Below are 24082 nucleotides of genomic sequence, written 5' to 3' on the forward strand. Positions count from 1 at the left end.
CAGGTACAGAAAAGTGACAATTTTGATAGCTTCCCCCTCCTCAAACAGCACTTCCCCGATGATGAAATGTATGATTTATTAACGTGTAAGGGTATATATCCATATGATTATTACAATTCTGGCTCGAGGCTAGATGAGTTTTCACTACCGCCCATTGAAGCTTTTTACAATTCTTTCACTGAGAGTGAGTGCACCACTAGCGACTACGAATTTGCTAAGAGGGTTTGGGCAAAGGGCGGATGTAAAAATGGGTGGGGTTATTGTAAAATATACTTGGCCAGTGATGTACTCACTCTTCTGGACATTGTGTCCAAAAATACGGATAAAATCTATGGAGAATTTGGGTTGGATTTATGTTATTATTTTTCCACTCCTCATCTGGTGATGGACTTGATACTTAAAATCAGCAAACAAGAAATAGGTCTGATCGCCGATGTGGATTCGCATGTGTTAGTTGAGAGATCATGGTGGGGGGGGTATGTTTTTCACGGGGATCGTATCATGAAAACTGATCCGAGTGGACAGCACACCGATGAAAAGTCGGACGCAGTTTTTTTGGATATGAATTCTCTCTAGCCATCGGCAATGTCTCACTACTGTTTGCCGTGTGGCAATTATAAATGGCTTGACAGCCCATTCATACTACAGGTCCCCAACTTTGCTGTTTTCGACGAAAATTGGGCACAGAGGTTTTAGTTCTAAATCGATCCTAAAAAACCAATGAAAATTCAAGATTTGATAAAAGACCTTTTTTACCCGTGCATAAGCTGACCGGTGGGTAAGTATTCTCTGAACCCCTACAATTTATCTTTATTAGAGGATGGAAGTATGCACTGGGTACCTTCAAAACAAAAACTAATTGCCGACCTCAACCCGAAACAGAATATCGTTGTTCATCACGTGCTATTGAAATGGATGGTGTCTAATGGTTTCAAAGTCACAAAGATTCATAGAACCCTCCAATTTGATCAAAAGTCTTACATGAAAACGTTTATTGACACCTTTGTCAGTAAGCGTTCAAAAGCGAAAACGAAAGTTGAAAAAGAAGTCTAAAAACTTATTTTGAACTCAGCTTTCGGTAAAATATGCGAGAGCGTACGAAACAGAAGTCGATGTGACATTGTAACCAATCCCAAAGATTGTGCTCGAATCATTGCGGATCCAAACTTCACATCGTTCACAATCATAGACTCTGATATGGTGCTCCTACATCGTAAGAAAAGAAGCATTGTATTAAATAAAAATATTGCAGGCGGAAGTGCAATAACTGAAATATCCAAGAAACTCATGTTGTCATTTTATTATAATGTATGCAAGGCATAGTGGCCGATTGAGGGACAAGTTCAAGTGTATTACGGGGACACTGATTCACTCCTGTTAAAAGTCAAAACTTAAAATCTATTGAATGATTTGGAAAATGGCGAGTACATTAGCTCACGAATGGACTACACTAATTGGGACGAATCCCTCCACCCAGACCTACTGAAACGCCCGTCCCCAAATCAATTGTTAATGCTAAAATCTGAAACAGGTAGCGATCTAATATTCATTGATATGTTTCCTGGTCTAAAGGTACGCTGTGTAGAAAAGCATAGCAATGATATCAAAAAAGTTTGCAATGGCGTACCTACACACTTTTTAAGAAATAATTTCGACATAAGTGTGTATAGAAACTGTGTGGAACGTAGTTTAGTGCCAAGGGCGAAGGTCATGGCGATTCGCTCTATACAATTTAAAAACTACACATTTAGACTTAAGAAAAACGCCATGTCTGCCATATCGGACAAAGTATGTGTACTTGAGGATGGTGTTAGGGTACTACCAAACGGACAATATTTAATTTCATACCGATTTTAATGTATAGATTAGATAAAACAACTCGGTCAATAAAAATTAAAGTCAATTCATTTAAAAAAGTATAAATTGGGTGGGAGGGTTTTTTGGGTAATTGGGTGTTTTTTTTTTTTTTTTTTTTTTTTTTTTTTTTTTAATTCTTTTTAATTCTATATCATAAACAATTTTAATTGTGTGTGTGTGTGTGTTTTTGTGTGTGCAAGGCAGATCAATTTCCAATATTTAATGCCAGCCCTGGCCCGGGCCCGCCGCAGCAGGCCCCAGCTTCCCGGCGCCCGTAGCTTCCCGGCCCGCCCCCGGCCGCCGCAGTGGCCGCCCCCGGGGGGAGGGGGGACCCCAAAATTTAAAATGCTGTAAATAAAAGTGTTTGATATTATTTCAAGTGCTTTATTCTAATAAATGTTGTATTTTTCTATAAATAAACAAAAAAAAATTATTTATTTAAGTGTTTTTCTCTCTGTGCCTATGTAAATGTTGCATTTTTTATTATAAATAAATTAAAAAAAAGTGTATTTTTTTCAAGTGTTTTTTTTTTCTATGTGCCTATGTAAATGTTATATTTTTGATCATAAATAAATTAAAAAGTGTATTTTTTCATGTTTAATGTGCTTTCATGTAATATTTTTTAAAATTATTGCTACTTTTTTAAGCATATAATAAAAGTAAATATGATTCTTTATTCGTTTTCTTCTTCTCATTCTTGAACGGAGTAGTAGTAGGGAATTTATTTAGTCCTTAGACAGCCATAGTTTACAGTTAGTTGGCTAGGTGAACTGTTGAAGGGAACATTTATCAATTTAAAACACCATTCAGATCGTTTCTGTTTGGGCCGTCAATGTGGGGAAAAACAAGAATCTTAAATAAAATAATTCGAGTTTATGATTAACTACTCGTAAAAAAACCGAAAAAAATCTACTATACCCAGAGCTTTGATCAGGATTCATGTGATGCAATACAATCGCTTGCTACCATCGTGGGATTGGTATAGGTGCATTTAATACAGGAGCTTGATGTTTCCAGCATTATTGAACCAAACTCTTGGCTGATCATTGACGATCTGGCTGAATCTATTGAACAATGGTCCCAGGAAATGCTACAACTGTTTACTGTTCTCTCGCATAGTGAACAGATTTCTGTTACTCTAGTTCTACACAAGTTCTTTCATCAGAGCAAATGTATTCCAGCACTTGTATTAAACTGCACCTACTAAATCATCTACGAAGTTGTTCGAGACTATTGCTCGCTAATAGCTCTCAATAAACAAATCTATCCAGGCGCCCCCAAATTTCTGCTCTCAGCATACAATCAGGTAACTAATAAACCCTACGGCTATATCCTATTTGATATTAATCAAAATACACCCGAGGATCTGCGTTTAGTCAAAGATATTTTTGACAATGAAATTACAGTATATCTCCCCATGAACACTTAAAAGACCTATTAGTTGCTATCATGACACTGAAGAAACTACATGAAAATAGACATCTGTTTTCAGTTCTAAGCACTTCGAAACCTCCACTTAGAAAAGCCATACTCAAACATGGTATTGACAATGATTTCATTAATCTAATATCTGAACTTTGTTTAAATTTGACCGAGGGTAATGTTCAACTGTCAGAAGTAGTTAAGCAACAGGCAAAGCAACATCGTTCCATTGTACGTACATTGGCCTCTAAAAAGAAAGGAAAGAATTTTAAAAAGAAACGACTTCTTCAGGCGGGCGGTAGCTTTTTCACACTTTTACTGCCAATAATTGCAGGACTTGTAAACAGTTTTCTCTAGAGAATGGCAGAACCCTATAAATTGACTCCAATAGAACTCGCTCTCTCACCCGTCGAACACTTTGAGAACAATCTGAGTAAATTCCTTGACAATGAGAATATTCAGGATGATAAAAAACTGCTTTTATTTCAAGATGCACTTCGCCGATTGGACAAACATAAACCCTATCGTGTGAAGGTCACTGCTGCTGGTATTGAGCACAAAAAAGAATCAGCTCCTCAGGATTCTGCTGGAACAAAATAAAAGAATGTGGATTTGGTTACTATGGTATTTAATATCTGAATAATAAGCCCCATATCTTTTCTTTAACAAAGAAAACAACTCCCCATTTATCACTTGAAAATTGTTAAAGATCATATTCAAGTTGAGAGCAATTGGAAAGGGATTATAATTCAGGGTAAGAGCTATAATCTACATGATATAATCTTTGATATGGTTACAAATAGTAAAGGACTATTATCATTTGACGCTCATCTATACAACTTTCAAAATGCATTAAACTTCCCCAAAAGTCTTATTAGCAATAGACAAATTCTAAAAAACTTAAATGAACATGCATCAACATCAACAACAACAACAAAACCAATAAAACATGAAGAAGAAGAAGAAGAAGAAGAAGAAGATTTTAAATCAATCTTGGAAAACACTAGCAAACCTAGTGGAAACTTGACAATGGTGGCGAGGAAAAAGCGAAAACGAATCATGTCACCATCACCATCCAGTATACAAAAGGGTAGCGGTCGTTACACAACGTGTTTACGTTCAAAATGGTTGAAGTTCTGAAAGGTAAAATATTAGAGAGGCGGGGAGTTTAAGTTCCCCCACCACTCTTTCCAAAGTCACTGGTGTTCACACTAAAAGTGTACATGACTATCTACAAAATGAATCAAGTTACACTCTACATAGAAATCATAGACTTTGTGCCAATCAATATCGAAAAATTAAAGCCTTTTACCCATTGCATATAATGCAAGCAGATCTCCTGACTCTAAATGAGATTCAACGACGTCACAATACACCACACAATTACATCCGACTTGCAATCAGTTTTTTTAGTCGTTATGTATATGCAATTCCATTACGACCAAAGAGAGGCGTTGATGTTGCTCAGGCCATTGAAAGTATTCTCGAACAGGATTCGTATAAAAAAATTTAAACGGATCGTGGTAGTGAATTTGTTAATCCTCATGTTGCAAAAGTACTAGAGAAATATAGTACACTGCTCTATCATAGTCATAGTCCTATAAAGGCTGCATTGGCCGAACGATTGATAAGAACTATTCAACTTTGAATTTCAAGATATTGCACATTGAAAAATACACCGACTTTGATTGATGATTTAGATAAAATCATGTTGATTTATATTAAATGAGCTCATCGATCATTGTCCAATTCTACACCAACGGAAGTTCATCATTCTGATCATGATACAATTGACACCTGTCTTAAGCAATATTCCAATGAATCGATTTTCAACAAGAAGAAAAATAAATTCAATGTTGGTGATACTGTTCGAATTAATAGAACAACTAATGTTTTTAAAAAGAGCAATTACTTTTGTTCCATAGAACTTATTAAAGTGTCAAAAAACCTAGACCCTAAACCCATAACTTATCGTTTGCGTGATACCAAAGATGAAGAGATTTTCGGTGGATGTTATGACTATGAGATACGAAAAGTTAAAAATAATAGCGAAATCTATCAAGTTGAAAAGATATTAAAGACATGTACTCGCAGGGGTAAGAAACAGTTACTTGTTCGGTGGCTAGGATACAACTCTGATTTTGATTCTTGAATCGGTGTTGAAGATATTGACAATGCCCAATGATTACTATATAAATTTCATGTCGGATGTTTTCGATCCTCTCTACAACGTCTTGAATACGACAAGTGACTTTTTGACAAAACTCTCCCCCGCCATCAAATTTGACGGTGCATATGAAGTGGCTCTTGTCGACTGTATTCTCAAAAATACCTATGACATCCTGAGAAAGGATCGTGTGTATGATATAAAAATTATACCACTCGATTGGACTATGAATGGGTTGAACTATGTCGACTATGAATGGGTTGAAGCACTTAAATCTAGTGAATATCGACATGCCAAATTGATATATATTGAATACGATAATATGACAGATTTGTGTCGTACAATCAATAGAAAAATCTCATATCGTAGGAATTGTAAATTCCATTTTAATTATTCATTGGAACATTTAAGGATTTACATTACCTCACCTGATGACACTGAAATAATTATTCTCAATGATAATCTGAGAGACGTTCTTGGCTTTAAGCAAAATTTGATCACTGAGAAAAATGCTGGCATCGTTTACGGGATGAATCAAGTTATTTTTGCTGATTATCCACCTGGTTTTGCCTCGGACTCCTGCATATTTCTCTATGCATCCTTTGTGGAAACATCGAGAGTCGGTAATTCAAATGTCCCCCTCATACGTGTTCTTGAACAAAAACATCTCATGAACTTATTCATCACTACAATAAAAAGCATCTTCAGCATGTTCCTGTAAACACTTTGTATTTGGAACTCTGCCAGTTAACACTAAGAAGTGAATTGGGCGATCCTCTAGCAATAACAAAAGGCTTAGCAGTGATTACATGTCATTTTCGACCCATTGTTGGCGATAGCACATCCTAAAATGAACAATAGGAGAATTCCATTTGTCTGTCCCGATATCGATTGCTATGTTGGTGCTTATGTTATATTGTGTATTATGTGATTGCTATGTTATAATGAACAATAGGAGAATTCCATTTGTCTGTCCCGATATCGATTGCTATGTTGGTGCTTTGAGTCCACGTCAAATAGGCAATGGATTGGACTACTACAAGGGGCGTACTACAATGTCTGGCTATGTCCTGGTAGCTGGTTTGCTAGGCTATTTCGTTCTGCACTACCCCTTGCCCGAAAATATCTTGTACCTGCTGCATCGAATTTTGCTGCCTCCACACTACAGGACTGGGGGTCAGGCAAGAATTTCAAGGAGAGTGTTAATGAAAATATTAAATCTTCAGCAAGAGTCGTTGGTGAGCAGCTAAAAACTCGACAAAATGGGGAGGGATTGAAAATGATGCGTGCGCGTCATTCACTCATCAGTCTCCACCCAGGCGGGAAGCGAAGGACATGAACAAGGACTTTGAGGAATAAAACAAGGAAGACCAATAAGCAGAAGAAGAAAAAGAAAAAGATTGTTAGATCAAAGAAAGATTTCTTCTCTTAAGATGACTTATCTATCCCACAAGAAATCCTATCAATCAATCAGTTCCTCATTGAATCTATTCAATGCTGAAAATTTTGATGTCAGTGTCAAGTATGGCTACTAAGAACAATTTCACCCCGAACACCCCCTCTTGGAAAATATAAACTTTCAAATACTTTCCAATGAAGACAATTTCATTGATTTATCATCAACATTTATTGATTTAAATATTGCGGTGAAGAAAAAGTCAGATAATACAACTCCAACTTCTGCCGATGGTCTCTCCAACGAGTACTGTATTCTACACAACCTATTCAAACAAATTAATGTATTTATTAATGGTACTTTGGTGAGCACTAGCAATAATTTATCCAACTATGCAAGCTACATACAATTTATGATGATGACACCAAAGGCATACAAGGAGTTGAGAGGACAATCATTGGGCTATGAATATCGATCAGGTGTTGATACTGACGGTGAGTTGACTACTGCAGTGACCCAAGAGTATCATCTGGTTGGAAAATTAAGTCATGAGATATTCAATATATCCCAATGGCTACCCCCCAATGTCAAGATTGACATAAAGTTACAGATGGCCCCATCGAATTTCATTTTGAGGAAAACACGTCGTGCAGCACCCGATGCAAATGTCCTTATTACGTCGGCAATTTTCCACGTCCGAAACCAACAGGTTATGAGCTCTGTTGCATTGGCAGTGGAAAATCTAAGAGCCAATGGCAACAAAATTAAACTTCTTGTCCCTCATACGATCACCAATCAACGTCAGATTGCCACCGGCTCTCTTAGCTATAGCGATTCATCATTTAGAAATGGAGAAATCCCATCAAAAGTGGTTTTGGCCTCTTTAAAGAGTGGCAGTGCCGTTGGATCCTGGACTGAATCCCCCCATGATTTTAATTATTCCTGTCTATCTAGCCTTGTGTGCAAAGTGAATGGTATTCCACTGTGCACTCTATCTTTTGACAAAAAATCCTATAGAACTCTGTACGAGTTGACCATACAATCCCTAGATCATGACTCTCAACTATTTGAAAATGGAATAACCGATTCAATGTTTTCAAAAAATTATGGGGTAATTGTTTTTGACTTGTCGGGGACTCAGGATATGAGCATAGTACGATAAGGGAATATACGTTTAGAGTGTACATTTGCCGATGCTCTGACTGAGAGTATCACGCTAATATCACTGAGTCAATTTGAAACCTATTGGGAAATCACACCCGACGGCAGTGTTCTACTAGACCTAGCATCATAAACACAAACCAAATAATCAACGTATTTAGTATGGACCCATACATGTCCCAGTACAAGTCCTATTGCATACCTTTGGACTTCATTGAAAAAATTCCAAGTGTTAACAATACCTTAATCATTGTTAATAGCAGTCCATCGACTTTGAAGACCGGTCAATGGCTATGCATCTTTCAAACAGCGAAGAATATTGAATTTTTTGATCCTCTTGGCCTATCGTATAAATTCTACACGCCATACATCAGCAACTTTATTGAAAGCAGTGGGAAAACCATTATTCAAAATCAACGAAGAGTACAGGATTTAAGGACTAAGACATGTGGCTTTCATGCACTACTCTTTTTCATGTTCAGATGTCGTGGCTACACCTATAAGCAGTTTCTCAACATCTACGTTTACTTACCTATATTGAACGACTTTCTAGTTGAAAATATACTTACAAGCGTATTTAATATTGATTTTAGTGCCCTACGAATAAAATGTTCTAAAAATGTATGTGAAATTAATTATTAATAAAAATTTATATACATGATAAAACGAATTTTCTACTCTTTAGATTTCATCCACTACTAGGTATTTGTCGACAACAACTAGTGCAGGTAGATTATCTGAATTCACAGTGAACTGATCCTGATGTACTGCAATGTCAGGGTCACATTTTCTACAATAGAGTGTGACTTCACTCTTGTCATATTTCTTTTTATAGTTAATGATACTTTTTTTATTCATTATATAGAATTCAAATGTTTCAGTTTGCTTATTTGAAGCACTTTCACGAACTATGACCTCAAGAGGCGAATCTCATTCCATCACAGTCAAATAAAAATCAGTGGGCTTATAATCATAACGCCCATTGTCTTCACAATGATGACGTAGAAACCATATTCTTTTGTTGTTCCAACAGTTGAATCGTTGACCCGGTTCCTCTTCCCAGAACAATCTAAAACCACGACGATACCAATCTCGTAGCAATAAACTAAAATCACGGTTAGGATTCTTTCCAATCATACCCGGATATGTGTTCTCCCACTGATTACATTTATCATAATGGCAATTGGAGCATAGGTGGCCTCTAGGATGAGAGTCACACACCTCTTCAGGACAGGAATTACAACCTTTAATTTGTAAAGCATATCCTCTATGCAATTTACACGGGTTGCATAATCTACACTTTTCATCATACTCGTCAATCATTATGCAATTCTCACATGGTGACCAGCTGCCCAGTTTGTACATACTTAGTGGACATGTAAGGAACATTTTTTCATGTGTTGACACTCTCACTGCCACAATGAAACTGAGCTAGCAACAACAAAAATTGTCTGAAAGAGAGAGAGGAGTAAATCATCCTTGAGCACCATCTTTCTCATGACAAAAAGTCCTAAATTTCTAAACTAATGTTTAAAAGCATATCCACAATATCATTTTGCCGTGTCGTGATCAATATATCAGTAAAATGTGTAAATGCATTTGGACCACGATGTAGAAGCTTCATGCAATAGTCTATTTATGGAGACTCAGTTTTACTCATATCCACAAGCACTCCCCGAGAAAATATCTTCCTTTGAATAGACAGCTCTAGAAAATGGTCATCTACAATCAAATGTTTTTCCACAAACACTAGATTCGCCAAGATTCACTCTTTCTCAAATCTATCCATTTTTTAGAGTCCTAACACTCTCACAACCCACTTCAGACTAACCAGAATTTCTTTTTGTACTCTAGAAAATATACGCTAATCTACTATAGAAAGAAAAATACCTTTGATTTAGAAACAATTTTATTGAATATAATTACAATAATACTCTTCATTTATGCATTATATTATTATAAATATATTTCAATATGACATATAATACTTCTTAAAATCTGTTAATGTGGCCAATTTTAACTTCTCTATCAAAGCCTAGTTATTCCTATGCCTAAAAATTGCTTAATAATGTCACGTATCCGGCATAATCAATGTTCCATTCATGGCATAGTCTACAGCCAGCGGTTATTTCCACAGCTACAGCGGGTCCTCATATATCGTTTCTGCTACTGCTGCCGGTTCCATCATTGATCTCTCATAACTTAAATTCACCACTAATTTTTTCTCCACTCATATACCCTCAAATAAACTATTCTCTCTGAATTCAATTCTCTTACTAACATGAATTGTAGTGAAAACCATTCCTTTTATTCAAACCCCAACCACAAATCAAGTTATCGTATATTGAACACCCTCTGATTGGCTCATAAAAAATGCCCATGTCAAACGATACATTCATTATGATATTCTTATCAAAAACAAAAACCTTTCCAAATTTTAGAATGTTCACGTGTGAGTGTAGTGTCTCAAGCATGGGTTTTTCTTGCGCAATTCCAATGTATCGTTCGTATCTATTACACTTTTGAGCATATTCTTGTAGGGTTCTTGTGTAATTCCATGTGTAATTCGTGGTAATTAATACGATACTACTAATAGGACGTCATTCAAATGAAACTTTTTTTTTCCAAAATTAAGGCTCTTGACGATTTTTCCTTAACTTTTGACCTATATAGGTCATTTTTTTTCCGGCCAGAAAATCCCAGGATGTCAATTTTCCCGATAAAATATGGAGTTGTTTGCGAAAAAAAAATAAACAGATAAATAATTATTGTTTTTTTAAATAAATAGTACATATACGAGAATTTTTTCCTAAATGTTGGTCCCTTCAACATGGGATTAAATAAAAAAAAAATTTTAACTGAAAGTAAGGAGCGACAATAAAACTTAAAACGATCAGAAATTATTCCGTATATGAAAGGGGCAGCCCCCTCCTCAACGCCTCGCTCTTTACGCTAAAGTTTGAATCTGTCTTACTACTTTATTTTTTTAAACAATAAAAAACTTTAGCGTAAAGAGCGAGGTATTGAGGAAGGGACAGCCCCTTTCATATACGGAATAACTTCTCTTCGTTTTAAGTTTTAATGTCGCTCCTTACTTTCAGGTAAAAAAACTTGTTTTTTTTAATTAATTTTCTGAACATTTTTAAATTAATGCAGCTTTGATTTTGGCTCACCGTACATGAATAATTAAAATGAAATTTGCATATTAATTTTACTTTTTGGCTAAATGGCTTTCTTTAAATTTTGTTCTGACGTAACTTACGAATTAACTTACGTAACGAACTTCTCTTTTCGTATATTTTATTACGTATATTAGGGAGTTTGCCCCCTATTCGATACCTTGCTCTTTACACCAAAGTTCGAATTTTCTTTGAATCACAAACCCCTGAATCACAAAGGCAGGTTAATTAGAATAGATAACTCTTTTGAAAGTACTAACAAAAACTTTAGCGAAAAGGGTGAGATATTGACTAGGGGGCGAACCCCCTCATATACGTAATAATTTCTGTTTGTTTTAAGTTTTAATTTTAAGTTTGCTCCTTACTTTCAGTTGAAAAAACTAGTTTTTTTATTTAGTTTCTGATCGTTTTTTAAATAATGCTGGGAAATCCGGCACACCCTTCATAGAAATGTCCCTTCCCCTAAGGAAACATCCTCCATGGAAGGATCCTCCTCCGTAACCCCTCCTCCGACCCCCCCCCCCCCATCAAAAAAAAATCCCTCCTGAAACGTCTGTATATACTTCCTATTAACCAATACTATATGTAAACAATGGACAAAGTTCATAACTTCCAGCCCTTTCCTTGGGAACTGTGGGGGATTAAGTCATTCTCAAAGACATATCTATTAGATTTTCCACTATGTTGAACAAAATGGCTATCTCAAAATTTTAATTGGGTGACTTCGGGAAAAAAATGAGCGTGGGATTGCCCTCCAATTTTTTGGGTCACTTAAAAAGTGCAATAGAAATTTTAATCTCCGTGCAAATTAGCCCTATCATTATTTTATATGACAAATGGATCGATAAGAAAACCCATGGGGAAATTAAAAGGTAAAAAAAAAAAAAAAAAAAAAAATAATAAACACGCATCCGCGATCTTTATTCTGGAAAAAAATACAAAATTCCACATAGGAGCTTGAAACTTTTGCAGATAGGAGCTTGAAACTTCCGCAGTAGGGTTTTCTGATACGCTGAATCCGATGGTGTGATCCTCATTAAAGTTTTATGACTTTTTGGGGTGTTTTCCGCTTTTTTCAAAAATAAGGCAAATTTTCTCAGGTGCGTAACTTTTGATGGTTCAAACTAAACTTAATGAAACTTATATATTTGAAATCAGCATTAAAATCTGATTCTATTGATGTGTCTATGGGTATCAAAATTCAAGTTTTTAGAGTTTCGGTTACAATTGAGTCGGGTCGCTCCTTACTGACAGTTCGTTACTACGAACTGTTTGATCACTGGGTAGTATTACCTTCAAAATTTATTATTTTATTCTAGCCATTCTGATTAAAACTCTACCTCAAAATTTTTAGACTACTACATCTTTGGCAATCATCAGTCTGGTGGTAAAAATGGAACAAGAATAGGTTTATTTACTTTCAGATTACCTTTAGCTAAAAGCCACTAGGACTGGTGGTTTATGTCTGATTAAGACCCATCCAGGTATTCTGCAACAACTGTGTCGGGAAAATTATATTAGAAAAAAATAACAAAACAACAACAAAAGCCCTCATCATCAACGCTTGTACAAAAAATTTCAAAACATGTTTATTTTTCTAGGGAAACTTTAGGTATGGGCCTTGGGCTTTTCATAAGTAATTAGCGAAATTTTTATTAGAACTGTTCAAGTATCGTGGCTAGTTTCTTCCTAAAAGTATACAAATTTTCTTCCGCAGATGACTTTTGATGGGTCATGTTACAATTATTAAATTTTATATGAAGTCGTTAAAAAAAATAAAAGGTTAAAAAAATCATTCGGCTAAGAAAATTTCTTAGTATAAAATTTTATTAGTATTGCGTAGTTATATATAAAGAGATTTTAATGTTTTATTCCTTAATCATTCTTTTTTTTCAGAAATGCTGAGGAAAGGATAGAAGGATTTACAGAGCTGCCACTTTCAGTAAACAGAGACCCTTTTATTACCTTTTTCGCCGATGACAGACTTTACGAGGGGCAAGATTTCATAGAATCTTTGGGCAATCTGTTGTTTATCAACTCAGAAACTATAAAAGAAACACCTTCATGGATATACCTTAAGGCTGCCGGCTATGGAATAATGCTGGTGGCAAAAATTGCTCACTTTTATTTAACTATTGCATCAGTGGGATATACTTTTATAGACGAAAGAGCTAAACTTGTCGAACAGACAAACCAAAAATGGTTTGAACAGACATGGAACAGACATGGAACAGACATTGAACAGACATGGAATCAAACATCCAGAAATTAAAGCTTCTTATGTGATCGCTAGACCCCATTTGACTACAATCAGCTCTTGACGCTAGCTATACTACTAACGCCAGTAAAAATAATGACAGCAAAGACATGACGCTAAAAAGAGACCAGGAAATATCCGTACATGCTGAAGTATAGGGAGAAAGAAGTTTTTGAAATAGTGACTGAATAACTGTGATAAACTTTAGTAATATCAAATTACATGTTCCGGAGTGTATATTATGAATTTTGTTACTTAGTTTAAATTTTGTTTAATTAAATTCGTTTCGATACTATTTTCTGTTATTCTTTTCTGTTTGTTTCAAATATTTCCTTCTGGGTGTTTATTCTTATCATTGAAGTACTTAGAAATCCTTGAAACTCTCAAGTTAGAAAAATGTTTTAGCGCAAGAGTGAATTCTGGAATAAATATATGAAATTGAACTAAGCGATTAAGTATCAGAATATGGCGGAAAAGTAATATACGGTAAGGTTTAAATGATATCAAACAGTTCGTGGTAAAGAACTGTAAGTAAGGAGCGACCCGGCTCAATAGTAACCGAAACTCCGAAAAACAGAATTTTGATACAAATAGATATGTAAAAAAAATTAGACTTTTATGCTGATTCCAAATATATAAGTTTCATCAAGTTTAGTCGTACCTATTAAAAGTTATGTGCCTGAGAAAATTTGACTTATTTTCGAAAAAAAGGGGAAACATCCCCTGAAAGTCATAGATCTTTAATAAAAATCACACCATCGGATTCAGCGTATCAGAGAAGCCTACTGTAGAAGTTTCAAGCTCCTATCTGCAAAAATGTGGAATTTTGTATTTTTTGTCAGAAGAAAGATCACGGATGCGTCTTTATTTGTTTGGTTTTTTGTTTTTGTTTTTATTTCCCCAGGGGTGATCGTATCGATCCAGTAGTCCTAAAATATCGTAAGAGGGCTCACTTGAACGGACATTAAAAGTTCTAGTGTCGTTTCTAAGTCACGAAAAAAATTGGCGGGCAACTTCGTCCCCTTCAACGCTCATTTCTGTCACGAAGTCACCCAAACACCATTTTGAGATACCCAGTTTGTTCAGCAAAGTCGAAAATCTAATAAATATAAATATTTCTTTTGAGGATGACTTGATCCCCCACAGTTCCCAGGGGAAGGGCTGCAAGTTATGAAGTTTGCCCATTGTTTACATATTGTATTGGTTATTGGGAAGTATACAGACATTTTCAGGAAGGATTTTTCTCTGGTGCGGGGGGGGGGGGCTGGAGGAGGGGGTTACTCGCGAGAATCTTTCCTTGGAGGATGTTTCCTTGGGGTAAGGGACATTTCTATGAAGGGGGCGCGGGATTTCCCAGCATTTATTAAAAAACGATCAAGAATTAAATATAAAAAAAAACAAGTTTTTTCAACTGAAAGTAATAATCAACATTAGAACTTAAAACGAACAGAAATTATTACGTATATGAGGGGGTTCACCCCCAAGTCAATACCTCACTCTTTACGCTACAGTTTTTTTTTTTTTAGTGCTTTCAAAAAAGCTATATATTCTAATTAAACGGCCTTTGTGATTCAGGGGTTTGTGATTTAAACAAAGTTTTAACTTTAGCGTAAAGAGCGTGGTATTGACTAAGGGGAGAACCCCCCTCATATACGTAATAACATATGCGTAATAAAAAAATAATAAAAAAACAAGAGATACGTCTCAATAGTAATCGAAACTTTTAAAAAAGGAATTTTGATGTCAATAAATGTATCAAAAGAATGGGCTTATAATGCTGATTCTAAATATATAAATTTTATTAAGTTTAGTATTACTCATCAAAGGTTACGAGCCTGAGAAAATTTACCTGAATTTTGAAAGAGGTGGGAAATATCCCCTACAAGTGAAATAATTTTAATGAAAATCACACTGTCAGATTCAGTGTATTAGAAAACCCTATTACATAGGTTTCAAGCTCATATCTGCAAAAATCTGCAACTTTGTATTTTTTTGCCAGAACAAAGATCACGGATGCGTGTTTTTTTTTTGTTTTTTTTTAGGGGTAATCGTACCGACTCAGTGGTCCTAGAACATAAAAAGAGAGCTCTTTCGAACGGAAATTAAAAGTTATAGTGCCCTTTTCAGTGACCAAAAATGCAGGAGGGCAACTTGGCCCCCTCCCACGCCCCTTTTATCCCAATTTCGTCTGATCAAAATTTTGAGATATCTATTCTGTTCAGCATACTTGAAAAACCCAAGAAATATATCTTTGAAGGTAACAAATTCCCCCTAGAGCCCTTATGGAGAGGTCTTAAAGTTTTAAATTTCCCAATTGTATACGTATAGTATTTGTTAATGGGAACTATGCTTGCATTTTTTTTGGAGGGGGGGTTAATTTTCTGCTGGTTTTTTTTCACAAGGAAGATTTTCCATGGGGAGGTAAGTTTACAGGGAGGAAACTTTTCACTGGAAATTTCACACTGGGGGAATTTGCCAGAATTCCAATACGAAATCCTTTTTTGTGTCTTGCTTTCATTTTGCCGACTTACTTTTACGCGTGGGTGGGTGGGTCGGCAGTTATGTGGGAAGATCTTTGCATGAAGGAAGTTTTCAAGGGGGAAGAAACATTGCTATGAAGGGGGCGTCGGATTTCCCAGCATTATTTAAAAAAAGATCAGAAATTAAATATAAAAAAACAAGTTTTCCAACTGAACATAAGAAGTAACATCAAAACTTAAAACGAACAAAACATATTACGTGTATGTTTGGGTTCACCCCCTAGTCAATACCTCGCTCTTTAAGCCAAAGATTTCTTAGTACTTTCATAAGAGCTATTTATTCTAAATAACGGCCTTTGTGATTAAGAGGTCATTTTTAAAGAATTGGAACAAAATTCGAACTTTAGTTTAAGAGCGAGGTATTGACTAGGGGGCGAGCCCCCTAATATACGTATTAAAAATATATGATTATAGAAGTTCGTTACGTAAGTTAATTCGTAAGTTACGTGTATTTATTACTAATAAAAACGTTCGTAAATTAAATTAAACAAGTTTCGAGAAAGCCATTTAGCCAAATAAAAGGAAAATTAATATACATATTTCGTTTTCATTACTCATGTACGGCGAGTCAAAATCAAAACTTGCATTAATTTAAAAACGTCCAGAAATTAAATAAAAAACACAAGTTTTTTTAACTGAAAGTAAGGAGCCACATTAAAACTTAAAACAAACAGAAATTATTCCGTATATGATAGGGACTGTCCCTTCCTCATCGCCTCGCTTTTTACGCTAAAGTTTTACTCTTTCTCACAACTATAATTTTTAAAACAATAAAAAACTTTAGCGTAAAGAGCGAGGTTTTGAGGAGGGGACAGCTTCTTTCATATACGGAATGATTTCTGCTCGTTTTAAGTTTTAATGTCGCTCCTTACTTTCAGTTAAAAAAAAACTTGTTTTTTATTCATTTAATACGGTAAGGATTAAATATAATTCAAATATACCCAGGACTAGAGGCACCAAAAAGGTGTCTAATTGTCATTTTGTCTAATTGGCGTTCAAATTTGTTGGAAAAATGAAAACTTTCTTAATCTTTTGTCACTATGCATAGTTAAAGCTGTTATTTTATGGATTAATTAAAAAAAAACTTTCCGAAAAAGAGGTTTTTCAAAGAAAAGTAAAGGCCATTTTAAAATTAAGATCAGCAGATAAAAATTCAAACTCAACACGTCCATAAATTACTATTAAATGAAACTCAAAACGACCAGAAACTAAATAAACAATCTTAGCAAAAAACATACAACAAGTAACAATATAAATGAATAAATATATCTCAAAGAGAGTAATTCTTAAATTGAATATGCAAATCAAACTTAAAATGAAAAAAAAATGCTATTGAAGTATAAATGAAACCCAAAACGAACATAAATTAAATAAACAATCAATGCAAACAAACATACAATAGATACGAATGTAAATTAATAAATCAATCTTAAAACGAGTGAAACTCAAACTGAATATACAAACCAAGCTTGAAACGAACAAAAATCACTACAAACAAGACTTTGGGTATCGCCTACTTCTCTCACTGTAAAAGTAAAAAAACTATTGCGTCACTGGCGCTTCACTAAAAAATAATTATAATACAAATATTTTCTTTTATACTTAATATTGAAAATAAACATTAAAATTACCGTAAAATTTTGAATCGATGAGCTTTCAGCAATTAATATAATTATACAGAAAGTATTCAGTTTAATTTATTAGTTCTTTCTAAAATTCTTCAAGACCCCTAAAATCGTCCCCTTCCTTAACTGTAAAAACCTAAGGCCTACTGCGTCATTGGCGATTCACTGAAAACGAATTATATTACAAATATTTTCTTTTCCAGTTCTTACAGTATTGAAAATGAAAATAAAATTACAGTAAAATAAAATCCTGAACTGATAGATTTTTAAACAATTAATATCATTATATATCAAATATTCAGTTTGATTTTATTTATTTTTTCCAAGACTGTTCAAGACATACGTAATCTTTAGTAAAGCGCCAATGACTCAGTAGGTTTTAGACTTTTACAGTGAGAAAAGGAGGCGATACCCAAACTCTGTTTGCAGTGATTTTTTTATTTCAAGCTTGATTTGCATATTCAATTTAAGTTTCACTGGTTTTAAGATTTATTTACTCATTTACATTAGTATCTATTGTATGTTTCGTTGCATTGATTATTTATTTAATTTCCTTTCGTTTTGGGTTTTATTTATACTTCAATAGAAAAATATTTTTTTCATTTTAAGCTTGATTTGCATATTCAATTTAAGCATAGCTCACTTTAAAATTTATTTATTCGCTTATATTATTACTTGTTGTATGGTTTTGGCTAGGATTGTTTTCTTAATTTCTGTTCGTTTTGGGCTTCATTTTTCTTTAATAGAAATTTCTGGTCGTCTCGAGTTTGAATTTTAACAGGTGTTTGTATCTACTGATCTTAATTTTTAAATGGCCTTTACTTTTCTTTAAAAAACTTCTTTTTCGGAAAGTTTTTTTTTTATTTATTTTTGTTCGTTTTTGTTAGCAAAAAGTTTCGAGTTTTTAAAAATACTTTATTTCAAAATCAAACTTTTTTTTAAATCAAATGTTCATCAAAGTATAAAATTTGTATCAAAGTAACAATATCAAAGTAAAGAAATGGGTTTGTGTCACCCTCGGAGTTTTTATTGTCGGATGTTTGAACAATGTTTAACAAAATGGTCATCTCAAAATTTTAATCGGGTGAATTTGGGGGAAAAAGCGTGAGGGGTGGGGCTAATTTCTCTTCGATCTCCTTTGACTCTATCAAATGAGCTAGAACTGTCCATTTTCAATCAAATGAGCCTTCTCCAAAGTTTATACGGGCACCCTTCTCTAAGAACCATATATAAACCCAGGGCATGACTTACAACGCCTGTCCCTGGGCCCTGGGGGTTGTGTCGACCTCGGAGTTTTAATATCTGATGTTTGAAACTATTTTAAAAAAATAGCTGTCTGATAAATTTTCATTGGATGGTTTTTGGGAAGAAAACGGCGTGGAGGGGGAGGAGCTAGTTGCCCTCCGATCTTTTTTACTCTGAGAAAGGAAACTAGAACTTTTAATTTCCAATCAAATAAGCCCTCTTTGAAGTTTGTACGAGCATCACTTTTATAACCACCATATACGGCCCAAGGAAATAACTTACAACGCCTGCCCCTGGGCCGTGGGGGTTTTGTCGACACCGGAGTTTTTGTTATCTGACCTTTGAACTATTTTAAAAAAATGGCTATCTCAAAAATTTTATCGGATGAATTTGTGGAATAAAGGCCGTCGGGGTGGGGCTATTTGCCATTCCATCTTTTTTTACACTTAAAAATTAAACTAGAACTTTCAATTTCTATTCAAATGAGCATTCTGTGAAGTTTATACGAGCATCCCTTCGATAAGAACCATATATGCCAACAGGGCATAACTTACAACGCATGGCGCAGGCCCTGGGGGGGTGTGTTGGCACCAGAATTTTTGTTATCTGATCTTTGATCTATTTTTAACAAAATAGCTATATCAAAATTTTTTGTCGGATGCATTTGGGGAAAAGGGGCGTGGGGGGATAGTTGCCCTCTGATCTCTTTTGACTCTTAATAACTGACCTAAAACTTTGAATTTCCAATCAAATGAGTCCCAGAGTGAGTCCAGAGTGGGGGGATAGTGAGCCCCGGAGTTTTCGTTATATGATCTTCAAACCATTTTGAAAAAAAAACCTCTCTCTAAGTTCTTATCTGGTGAGTTTGAGGAAAATAGGCCATGGAAGGGGGGCTAGTTGCCTTCCGATCTCTTTTGACTCTTAAAAAAAGATTGAGACCTTTGAATGCCTAAGAAAGACTCTTCAAACCATGGCAAATGGAATAGGATAAAAGAATATTTTTGAAAATTTCCCAAGAACAGAAGAGCTTATTGGACTTATTATTTGGACAGGTTCGGCAAATCATTTTGGACGAATTTTCTGATTTTGAAACTTCCAATATGCTCATAATTCAGAAAAAAACTCACAATTCCAAGAGTAATATATTCTTCTTTTATTTTTGGAGATTAGTTACTATTCAACTTTAATAGCAATAGTTGGCAGATTTTTTGCTTTGAAGATGTTTACCTTTATTATTTCTTTGACAGTTACCGTTATTACCTATATGTCATTCTCTGACAAAATAACATTTGCATTTCTAAATATATGTTACATTGTCATTTCTAAACTTCTTAGTAATATTCGATATGAAGGCTAATGCAGGTTTAGAAATAACAATAGTTATACTCCCCCTTCTCAAAAAGCCTATGCTATTCTATTTTAATTTTAATTTTAACTATTCTATCTATAATTTTCTATTTTAAGTCTTATTATTGATAATGATTATAATTTATCTTTCCAAGACCCTGAACACACCTAAAAAGATCATTCCCCCTTCCAGAATTCTAGTCACCATATATGAAATTTAATTTTTTCTTTTGACTCTATTTTAAAAAAATAACATTTTTTCCTCCAAAAACTCTGTTTTGAGATTTTTTAATGTTCCTAGGGACAGAAAAGAAATCACAACTAATTAAACTAACAAGGGCGACATAGCTAACAACATCCCCTCCCCCTAAAACTTTAAGACACATATAAGTCTCTCCATCTATAACTTTGATTACCAATTTCAAATTAGATTTTAAAGGATAGATATTGTTCACTCCCCCTCCCCTCCAAGAAAAAACTCAAACACTTAGAATCCAAGTTTTCAGCTATGGGGTAAAAAACCACTTTTATTTTTGATATTCTTGGGGCTTTAAGGTGAGATTATAAGATCTTGTGATTTTGAAGGGCAGAAACTAGCCCTCACCCCCTACTTTCTGTTGAAAGGAACGGTATGTGCCTTTTTTACATATTTATTAATGAATATCTACCCATGATTCTTCGGGTGCACTCTAAGTTTCCTTACCGACAAAACTGACACGGATATATACACTCCTCTCCCCCCCCCCCAAAAAAAAAAAATTTTGAGTTAACGTACGTAAAACTCATTTTCTTTTGTGTCAATTTTTAAATATTAACTATACCTCATCCTAATGACAAAGCCAGTACAACTAATTATCCTGCTCCCGCCTCCCGCTACCTGTTCATCCTTATTTTTATGTTTATTTTTAAATAATAATTATACTTAATTCAGTAAGAAGGGCAACGCAGAAGCCCTTTCATAAAACAAGTAAAAATTCCATATAATGTTAGCAGGAAGGCTGCTGCAGGTACGCAGACTCCTTAAAAAACAAAAACAAAGAACAACACAGCTGAGCATACTCCCCTTCCCCCCATAGAATTCCTCAAAATAACAAAATATTTAGATTTCCAAACTAAACTTTCCGCCCTCCCCTCGTCAATACTTCATTAATACTAATACGAAATTATTCACTCTTTGACTCATTTCTTAAAAATCAATAATAGCTAGAAGCCCTCCCCTCCTCCGACCCTTAGAAAAAACCTTCTTTTTAATTCTTTTTACGGTTATTTTTAAGATTTTTTTTCTTCGAGACTGCAATTAGAGCAAGGGTAGTAGCAACACCGACGCAACAAAACCTTGGAAAATTCAGAAAAGAACCCCAACCAAGACCAGAATTTTAACAGATTTGACGGGGTGATGAAACTGCTTATATCCATGGTGCACTCTAATCAGCTCCTACAAATTTATATAATTTTTTCATCTTTGTATTTTCAATAATGACACCTCATCCTAGCGAAGGGGACGACACAGCAGTGCATACTGCCTCTCCCCCTCAACACCTTTGATTACTACTATGAATTTTAAAATAATTTTTTATATTTCTAAAATCCAGAAATATTGTATTAAATGCTAATTATACCGTTATATTATTATACCGTTGTTATATATTATACCGTTATATATTATACCGTTGTTCTTTTTGGCCAACCATTTAGGGCTAAACGGAAAGCAGGTTGTCCCCGCCTGGGGTGGGAGGACGTCATAAAGAAAGATTTAAAGGAAATGGGAACTTCGTGGGAGGGTGTAAAGAGGGAGGCTTTGAATACATTGGGGTGGAGGAGAAGCGTGCGTAGCTGTGTTGGCCTCAGGCGGCTTGGTGCTGTGGTGAGTTGTTGTTAGTAGTAGTAGTAGTATACCGTCCCCAACCCTCTCAAGACTTCCTAAGACAGATAACTCCCTAAAACAGAAGCGCCCTTTTTTAGCCCTTTACTCGCACTTAGGATTTCTTATCCTTATTTTAATTTTTGTTTTCACACAATAATCATACCTCACCAAACACTTCGTGGTAACGAATTGTAAGTAAGGAGCGATCCGGTTCAATAATAACCGAAACTCTAAAAAACGGAATTTTGATACCAATAGACATTTCAAAAGAATTGGATTATTATGCTGATTTCAAATATATAAGTTTCATTAAGTTTAGTCTTACCCGTCAAAAGCTATGAGCCTGAGAAAATTGGTCAGATTTTCAGAAAAAGGGGTAAAGACCCCCTAGAAACCTTAGAATTTTAATGAAAATCACACTATGAGATTTGGCGCATCAGAGAACCATACTGTAGAGTTTTCAAGCTCCTATCTACAAAAATGTAGAATTTTGTAATTTTTGCCAGAAGAAGGATCACGGATCCGCGTTTATTTGTTAGTTTTGTTGTTTGTTGTTTTCCCCAGGGTGATCATATCGACCCAGTGGGCCTAGAACTTTGGGACAGGGCCCATTTTAACGGAAATGAAAAGTTCTAGTGCCCTTTCTAAGTGACCAAAAAAATTTGAGGGCATCTAGGCCCCCTCTTACGTCAATTTATTCCAAAAATCGTCCGATTAAAATTTAGAGAAAGCTATTTTGTCCAGCATAGTTGAAAAGCTCAATAACTATGTCTTTCAAGATAACATGATTCCCCACAGCCCCTGGAGAAAGGTTTTTAAGTTATAAAATAAGTTATAGTATTTGTTATTGGGAAATATGCATAGATTTTTCAGGTGGGGACGGGAGGACGAATTTTCTGCTGGGGGGAATTTGCACGGGAAGAATTCTCCATGAAGAGGGAAGCTTTCAGAAGGTGAACTTTTCAGGGAACATTTTACACTCGGAGAATTTGCCAGAATTCCTATGATAAATTTCTTTATATGTCTTGCTTTCTCTTTACCGATTCAATATTACGCGTGGAGATTTAAGGGTAATTGTCCGGGGTAAAAATTTCACCAGAATTGAATTCTACAGATAATATTTCCATGGGGAAGGGGATTTTTCCGTTGAGGTGTAGCCAGATATCCTGTCTTTATTTAAAAAACGATCAAAAAACTAAATAAAAAAAAGTTTTTTTTTCAGCTGAGAGTAAGGAGTGACATTTAAACTTAAAATGAACAGGATTTATTACGTATACGAGGGGGATTGCCCCTTCTGCAACATCTCGCTGTTTATACTGAAGTTAAAATTTCTTACCAATTCTTGAAGAACGACACCTGAAACACAAGGGTCGTTTAATTAGAACAATAAGTAACATTTTTTTTAATGTGTCGAAAAACTTTGGCGTTAGGAACGAGGTGTTGAGGAGGGGGCAACCCCCATCACATACGTAATAATTCCTGTTGTTTTAAATTTTAATGTTGCTCCTTACTTTCGGCTTAAATTTTTTTTTTTTTATTTAGTCTTAGTAATAAGGCTGACAGCACTTTCACCTTTTCATAAAGCGAATGATAATTACAAGTAATATTATCGACAAGGCTGCTACATCTACTCACACTCCCTCACCACCAACAAGGCCCGCCCAGTTTCTCATTTCCCCCTGATTAGAAACTGATTAGATTTTGCCACTGCACATCCGCCCTCCCTGGGATTGTATTCATCTTATATGAAGTTTATTTTATTGCCTCTAAGTTTAAAAATTAGTGATATCTAGCCCCCTAGATTCCTTAGCATTAAACATGAGTCGTTAAAATTGAATAGAAAAAGTTTTTTTTTTAAAAAAATAATTAGCCAAAACTAAAAGAGTATAAAATATTTTTTCTGTTGCCCGGAGAAACTGAACTGAGTTAGGACTAAAAATTAACACATGGGGGAACTATGGTACAGTGCTCACGTAATGGAGGATATTATTTGTCATTAAATAAGGCAACAAGTTTATAGTG

The 24082-nt window shown here is 34.9% G+C and overlaps 1 protein-coding gene across 1 annotated transcript in view; it reads left to right on the forward strand.

Annotated features, from left to right (window-relative positions):
- The window catches only part of LOC148953365 (uncharacterized), a 50728-nt gene extending 37004 nt beyond the window's left edge, over positions 1–13724 (forward strand). The window contains exon 3 of the mRNA XM_089087942.1: positions 13079–13724. Within this exon, the coding sequence (XP_088944068.1) occupies positions 13079–13454 (376 nt within the window). The 3' untranslated portion in view covers positions 13455–13724. The remainder of the gene's footprint in view (positions 1–13078) is intronic.
- Positions 13725–24082: the final 10358 nt, after the last annotated feature.

This window comes from Artemia sp. Qi Xiang Cuo, chromosome 4 (genome assembly GCF_049724085.1).
Source record: "Artemia sp. Qi Xiang Cuo chromosome 4, ASM4972408v1, whole genome shotgun sequence".
NCBI classification, from domain to species: Eukaryota; Metazoa; Arthropoda; class Branchiopoda; order Anostraca; family Artemiidae; genus Artemia; species Artemia sp. Qi Xiang Cuo.